This window comes from Rhincodon typus, chromosome 8 (assembly GCF_021869965.1).
Source record: "Rhincodon typus isolate 14 chromosome 8, sRhiTyp1.1, whole genome shotgun sequence".
Classification (NCBI taxonomy): domain Eukaryota; kingdom Metazoa; phylum Chordata; class Chondrichthyes; order Orectolobiformes; family Rhincodontidae; genus Rhincodon; species Rhincodon typus.
The window spans coordinates 47,458,081-47,466,419 of NC_063339.1; the positions used below are offsets into that span (position 1 = coordinate 47,458,081).

Consider the following 8,339-nt stretch of genomic DNA (forward strand, 5'->3'; position numbering starts at 1 on the left):
GCTGTGTTCGTCCAGCTCTACACCTTGATTTCCTTTCACTTTACACACTCTTAGACTGAAAATTGAATGCATTGTTTTCCCTTAAATGAAATGATCCACAGTACTCACATGGCATTTGGAGACAATGATGGAGAATTGACATAAAGTGCGGGTATGCATCTGTATAACTGATTTTTTTCTTAACCAGTTCAAATACTTGGGTGGCACTCTTTGTGTCAATATGGACCTGAAATAGTACATTCACCAACCATGAGTTAACAGACCAAACTTTTGTATTAATATTATTTGGCAATGGCATAAAACGTAAACAGTAACCCATTTACTCACCATCTCAAATCTTTTTGCTAGTTCAATTTCATCCTCGTTTCTAAGCATCTCAAAGAAATCCAAATGCCTAACAAATGAACAGAATTAGTATAAAAACAGCATCAGTATTTTAAATTTTATTTTCTGCAAATAAAGTACACTTACCTATCTAAAGTTGCATTTTCATGTTCACGTAATTTGTCAATAACAGGTTGAATACCCAACATTAAAAATTCATATCGGAGATGAACTCTGAAATCGAGACTTTCCTATTGAAACAAAACAAACAGTGTTATAGGAAATTTTTTTTAAACCTATACCCATGGGGAAAATAAAAGATCTAAATTGTAAATAATTGGGAACCAGACATGGCCAACAGCAGTATTGACAAACGAGCTGATAGCAAACAATTTTACACCATGCTCAAAAAAAAAGATGCACCATAGGCAGGCTATAAAACAGGCTGCAATACTGGCATTGACAAATTTTAGCTCTTCTGAATAATTATAAGTTCTCACCTCTCCTGACCCTTGACTTAGAACAGCATTAATGAAAGACATAACAGCAGTTTTGAGATTCACTTCATCCTTGTACCTTCCTGTATTTCTGTCCAAGTCATTGACTAAAGTCTGAAGGAGAAACAAGGGACCATACAGTTTGATAAGAAAACAATATGGGCACGCATAAAAATACTGCAAAGAAAAGTAAGTACTTTTAGTTTCTAACAGAGGTACCTAATGTGTTCATTTTTTCTTTGTAATCTCAGATTGAAAATCAAATTCTATTATTCCTGAAGGATTACAGTTTAAGCAAAATTTTAATTTTTCAAAAACATTTTTCATAACCTTTTAAAATATTTTCCCAATGATTTTATTACTTTTTGTTGTACTACACATTGTGCAGGTCACTAAAATATTACGTAGCAGCTTTACTAACAAAAGGAAAAATATAACAATGACAAATGGCCCTTTTTATAAACCTCTTCAGGATAATTTTCATATTTCACTGAACAGCAAGGAAATGCTTCATATATTGATACTATGGCATTGGAAGAGTGGAGCGGAAGTTAGAAGCCTAATAATGATCAATATTAGTATATTGACAATGTGGTCAGTTCTGATTGGGACTTTGGAGTAGCAACAGGAAAGATATACACACTTCTAGCTGCCTCTGCTTAGGAATTCATAAAAAGTCAAATTTGATGCTTCTGGCATCGAGACGGTCTACTAATGACACCTAGTATAACACAAGAGTGGGAGTACTACACATCTGTCTCTAATCACACATCAAGACAAAGGAATGAAAAAAAGACAAGGTGACACTGTGTTTAACCATCCATAATGTGGGTCTTTTCTCTTGACATACACTGTTCTTGATTTGTTGCAGATCCTGCCTCATTTGGCTAGTGAACTGCCAGCTTTGAATTAGCAATCAAGGAATCAAAAATAAAAGATGCTAGAGATAACACTGTGGAGCTGAGGAACACAGCAGGCCAGGCAGCAGAGGAGCAGGAAAGTTGACGTTTCGGGTCGGGACCCTTCTTCAGAAATGGGGGAGGGAGAAGAAATAAAGAGAGAGAGGAGGGCTGGGGCTGGGAAGATAGTTGGAATAGTGATAAGTGAAGACAGGTAGGTGAGGAGAGGTCACCGGACCCGAAACATTAACTCTGTTTTTTCCTTCATAGATGCTGCCAGACCTGCTGAGCTTTTCCAGCAACTTTTTGTTTTTGTATAGGTAAGTAAAGGTAGGGAGTGGTGGGGATTCGTCAGGAAGGTGGGGGGAGCGGATAGGTGGGAGAGAAGATGGAGAGGTTGTGTCAGGTCATCCCCACCTCCTTGACCTGACACAACCTGTCCATCTTCTCTCCCACCTATCCGCTCATCCCACCTCACTGACGAATCCTCACCACTCTCTACGTGTACTCACATATCACCATCCCACCTACATTCCCCACCCCTACCCCTCCACTATTTACTTCCCAGCTCCCTTCCCCCTCCCCATTTCTGAAGTCGGGTTCCGACCTGAAATGTCAACTTTCCTGCTCCTCTGCTGCCTGGCCTACTGTGCTCCTCCAGCTCCACACTGTGTTATCTCGGACTCCAGCATCTGCAGTTCTTGCTATCTCTGATAAAAGATCCTAGACCTGGTTTCTAAATGCTTGCTCACTGCCTGAAGTCCAAGTGCCAGTCTTTATGTAAGATGATACATCTGGCCCTCCAGATCGTGTAGAAACTGTACTGTACTGTAACAACACATCTCTCAGGATTGCAACAAAAGTTGTTGTGCAATAGATAAAGTATTTCCATTTAGTAACTTTAATTGTTAAAGATCTGTCCAATTGTCAAAGTTACTATTCAGCATTTACATTTTAAACTTTAATTTAAAAAGGCAAATTTTCAAACATCACAATTAAAAGAAAAGACAAACATTAGCCTGATCTTTCTGGAAGCATTGAGTCAATTTTTACTTGCTTGGTGCGTTCAGGACATTAGCCCACGGCACAATATAAAAAGTGAAACTTCACAACGTCAAATTAAAGAACTATCAAATCAGGCTACATCAACTTGCTCTCTGAAGGAGAAAGATGTAATTTGCATTTTTTAAAATTATGAGGGAGGTGAATAAGTACTGACAGTTACAAAGTTTAGGGATCGTGGGATAAAAAAAGTCAGAAGCTATTATATGGCGGACACATTTTTCACTTTCTGTATTCTACCAGGATAACATATCACTGCTACAATTGGCAGGCAACATGGATAAACTAAACTGAAAAGAAATTAGGCAGAAGCTCCTTTCAGAAAGTCAAGAAAGAGTCTTATATATCATGTTATTTGGTCTTGTTTTAGTGAGGTGGCTGCTCAGATCTCTATACGAATTTCATATATTTAATTCCATTTGATAAAATTGCAGGTCCCAACCAGTGGGAAACTGTACCTGAAAACGCGTTCTTTCACTGGCATATTTCTGGTAGTGCAGCATTGCCTCCAATACCTTCTTGTGACCACCTGGCACCAAACACACAGCACCCAAAATTTCCAGGACTGCTACTTTAGTCTTTATATTTTCTGTTGTAAGACTTTGAGCTATTACATTAATACTCTCTACATGAGCCAAAACATGGGCCCTGCCCTGAGAGTTGTTCATTAGTGCTTTAATACAGCCTATTAGAGAGGTATGTATTCGAGATTCTGATGTTTCGTAGTCCATACTTTTCAGAAAGTTCAGAATGCATGTTAAACCATCCAAGTCAATGAATCTGGTAACAAACCTGCCAAATGGAAGAATATCAGACTCAAAACAAGCAAATAAAATAGTTCAGTTGATCATTATGCAATTTAATACACACGATAGACTATAGTCCTTCTAGATGAACGGTTTTTAAAAAAGTAAATATTTAAATACTGCGCCATCCATATGCACGATTGTGCATTCCTAGCTGAAACAGATTGTAAAACAAGCAAGGTCTAACTAAAGAAAACAGGCTTGCAGAAAGGTTGTTAAATAAATTTACAATCCAGGTAAAGTAGAAGCTCCTCAACTATTGTACTTGCATATCTAAAGTACAATGGGGTACAGAACAGAACAGTTACTTTTTAAGAAAACAAAATCAACAGGTCTTCCGCCAGTACAGGTACAAAACAGCACAGAAATTTAAAAACAAAGATTAAAAATCTAATTTACTTCAGTACCTGAGCAGAATAATGTTTAAAAAGCGACAGCCTTTGATTGCAGGATGCAGACACTATGGCGCCATAGCTAACAGTAGAATCAGGGGACTTCACTGATAATGCAATGGCACAAGAAGTGCAAGGATGTGAGAGGCGCAAATGGTGAGCAGCACAATTAGGAAGTAAGGGATCTTTAAATGAGGAATAACACTAAGTGAGGAGAGGGGGTATAAAAAGGTAAAATACTTTTAAAATGGAGACTTAAAATGAGAACTCCCTATATTCATGACACATTCTTGCTGATCTTAGTCAACTACCTAACAATCTTCAGGAAGCTTATTTGCCAAAACAAAAAAGAGAGAAGATTAAGAGCCTTAAAAAGAACATTTATCAATTATAGAAAGGTAGTTATAGAAATTAACTACAGTTATGCCAAACTGAAATTGAATGCTTTATTGGGTGATTACATTTAAGGCCAATGATACCAATAGGTGGAGCACCACATGCACAATATTAGGGTGGTGTAGGGTAACATGACCACAGAGACATCATATGGCAGCAGCCTGTACTAAAGATGGCACTGCCCATCTATTCACAGTCAAGAAACTCTGCAGCATCCTAACAATTTTAAATATTTAGATCAAGAAGATTTCAAACCACAATAATTTTGTTTTCCCCATGGGATGTGGCCACTGTTGGCTAGGCCACCATTTAATGTCCATCCTTAGTTGCCTTTGAGTGCTGGTAGTGGCAAGCCTTCCATGTTAAAATGAGGAATAGTACTTTAAGTGAGGAGAGGGAGCATTAAAAAGCAAAAAAACAACTTTAAAAAGTGGAGACTTAAAATGAGGGCTCCCCATACTCTTGCTGATCTTTGTCAACTACTAGCAGGTAGCATTGCATCATTCAAATCTAAATGAGATTATTCAGAAAAATATATTTTAGAACCAAATAGCTAGGATTAGTTGACATTTTCAACATCCCAGTTTTCCTTCTACCATCCTGGTACTGGAATGTTTAGCTGAAGCTTTACTCTTTCTCAGCTAGCAATGTTTCTCGTTAATAACTGAATTAGGGTTGAGCAAGAATCGACACCGGGTGTAGCTTAAGACAGGTTCCTTTGCGACTATGAAGTTTGATCTACATTCGAGTTTAATTCATTTGACATTTGGATCCCCAAGTTTCCCCATTTGATAGTGACGATTAAAATAGAATCTCAGATCATTTTGTATCATTACGACATCATCCACACATCCATCGCCCATACTATTGAATGAAATTCCTGGCACATACAAATGACACTGATGGTCACCTTTAATAGAAACACACACTCAGTCTTTCAATGTAAAATCATAAGCATAGATCAAAGATAGATGCCTCATTGGTTGTGTTCTCAGTGCAGTCTTTAAACTCTCAATAGTTTTATTCCTTTCTTCCTCATCTTCTTTCTCCAAAGCGATCAACGATTTTCTCTAAAAAGCAAATAAAAATCAGTTCACTAATTTTTTCCTTTAATGCATGCAAAAATGGTGAAGAAAATGAACACTTTTGCTGCCACTATACTGATACATTTCTTTTCCAGCCTATTGTATGTCAAGATTAACTGCCCAGCTTCAAAGTTAGTTTTTGGATCTAAATCAGCATCCATGGTTCAATTTTGCACAGCCATCAAGACCACGAAGACTGATTGTCACAAGCAAGATGTGCAAGAAAGGAAATAGTTTTCTCCAACACATAACCCAATTATCCGAATGAACTCAAGAGGCTGCACTAAATAACTGAGCCTGAATGGGGACCTCTCATTCTATATTCTCAGACTGCATGAGTAACTCTGGGAAATTATACATGATATTCTGATTAAAAAACACTGAATTAGATATCTATGATAAGCAATTGCCAGTTTATTTTAACCAGCATTATTTAGTTATTTAACACTAAACATCTCTATAGATTTGGGAATGCACTGATGAGAGAAAAAAATCAAAACTAAATAGTTAGGTCACCTTCAAGTGTTCAGAAGCAATTTCATATTTGAGGCCAATTGGCACCCCCCAAAATTGTATTTTATTGGTGCTAGGAGTGTTGGTACATTCAATAGTGCATAAATACATATAATATGCTGAAGTATTTGTTCACAGAGGCAGGGACAAGAATCAGTCTTTGAGCTCATTCCAATATTCAACTAAATCATTGCTGATCTCCAACAGCATTATTTACCCTACTTTTGTTCCATATCCCTTGAAACTCCCATAAAAAACAAAATCTCAATTGAAGATTTTAATTGTCATTTTTTATTCTGGCATAGGTCCAGATTTCAACCAACATCTTTGCAAATGCATTATTCCTGATTCCACTCATTAATGACCCTGGTTACAATTTTAAAAAGATTATTCTCCATTGTTCAGAGAAATATAGTTTCCCTGCCTCTACTCCATCAAAGACCTTTACAATAAACAGCTCAATCTTCTAAATGAATTTGAATGGAATGCAACGCAAGTTTATGCAGCCTGTTGTCACATTTTAAACTTCTGCATATCGGCAAAATCCTAATTAATGCCCTCTATCTATACATTATTCCTGAGATTCGCCACCCAGAAGTGGACTACACGGAACTCCACTTGCTACAGCTTTGCAAACATATTTGGTCTGTCCATGCCTCTCTGTACTTTTCTGCTCTAATCCTGACAAATCATTTTGTCTCCTGTTGGGATCCCAAGAATAATATCACTCGACAGGTCCGATCCAGACTGAAATCGGGCTTGATAGTTCATATTTCACTTGTTGTTTAATGAGGTACTCTTTCACAGAAAGATCAGCATACTAGGTTGGGTGGTAGCAGATTAGGTAGTACAGCAAAAGAGAGAGGTTTATTTTGCAAAAGGGGATAAATAGAATAACTAAAGCTATTTACATGGCACAACTTGAAAGATTTCAAATAAAAATACACAGTCCTATGTATCCCAACACCATCACATTACTGTAAGCAGACACCAGAGAAAATTAATTTGCTTCTCTATCATCTCTACAGGTTTGATGTTTCGTTTAATTTCTGGTCTTGAGAGATTCGTAGCCTACCCCTTGATTTGTCATTCAACCGAGTATAGATTTTCTCAGCTTCAAACAACTCTTTCCGTGTTTAACGAAACATTTTTGGGTGGTACAGTGGCTCAGTGGTTAGCACTACTGCCTCCCAGTGCCAGGAACCCGGGCTCAAATCCACCCTCGGGCAACTTTCCGTGTGGAGTTTGCACATCCTCCTAGTGTTTGCGTGGGTTTCCTCCCACAGTCCAAAGATGTGCAGGCTAGGTGGATTGGCCACGCTAAATTGCCCGCAGTGTTCAGGGATGTGTAGATTAGGTGGGTTATAGGGGGATGGGTCTGGGTGGGATGCTCTGTGGGTTAGTGTCGACTTATTGGGCCAAAGGGCCTGTTTATGATTTTTGGTTCATAATTTTCACACTACAACCATTACATTGTGGTAACATTTCTAACAGTTCTAAATTATCCGCTTTCTTTGCGCAAAACGTTTTATACATTTAATTTCCACCTGATAATCTGCAAACTGAAAAACAAAAGCTTTCCAAGCTATGGGTTCTTCCCCTAAGCAAAGAAAATCTCAATCCTTCTAAACTGGGAAAAGTCTAGTGCTACTCCATGTTTTACTTTGTCCACTCGTAAAACTTTCCCAGTGCAAATAAATCCCTGTCATCACTCCAGGAACTCCTCTCATATGGATTTCAAAATTAAATGGCTCCAGAAACACGCTTGGAGGTGCTGGTGTTGGACTGGGGTGGACAAGGTCAGAAATCAGCCAAAACCAGGTTATAGTCCAATAGGTTTATGTGAAAACAGAAGCTTCTGTGCCTCGCTCCTTCTTTAGGTGCAAGTTAGAGACGTAGTATCAGACACAGAATTTATAAGTGAAAGATAAAAGGGTCACACCACTGATGAGGATGTAATAAACAAACGTAAGGTGCTGTTAAATCTTTAATTAGTTAGAAGGTTTTAATTGATTAATATGTATATGTAAATCCCTGAATTCCTTTGGAGTCACTGTCCTGAAACAATTAAAGGTTTAATCAGTGTAAAGAAGAGGTGACATTTTAGGTCAATGTCTGTTAGGTATTATGCCATGTTTAGAATCTGTTTGTGTTTTGGATTGGAGTCAGACAGGTTTTATTTCTAAATTAGGAATTTATAAACACCACATTGTTCAATAAGCATGCAGTTTATAGACAGTCAAAGTCGACTGTATGTGCCAATACAAATTCACTCCATTGATGAGAGCACACGCGGGGGAGACGGAGACAGACAGACAGAGAGGCACGGAGAAAGGGAGAGGCACGGAGAAAGGGAGAGGCACGG

General features: G+C 38.0%; 1 protein-coding gene across 1 annotated transcript in view; it reads right to left on the bottom strand.

Moving 5' to 3' along the window:
• Window positions 1-8,339, bottom strand: part of daam1a (dishevelled associated activator of morphogenesis 1a) — a 62,973-nt gene that overhangs the window by 47,170 nt on the left and 7,464 nt on the right. The window contains exons 3-8 of the mRNA XM_048600119.1: window positions 5,352-5,446; window positions 3,241-3,574; window positions 825-935; window positions 472-575; window positions 328-394; window positions 109-226 (exon numbers count right to left, since the gene is read on the bottom strand). Of these exons, the coding sequence (XP_048456076.1) occupies window positions 109-226; window positions 328-394; window positions 472-575; window positions 825-935; window positions 3,241-3,574; window positions 5,352-5,446 (829 nt within the window). The remainder of the gene's footprint in view (window positions 1-108; window positions 227-327; window positions 395-471; window positions 576-824; window positions 936-3,240; window positions 3,575-5,351; window positions 5,447-8,339) is intronic.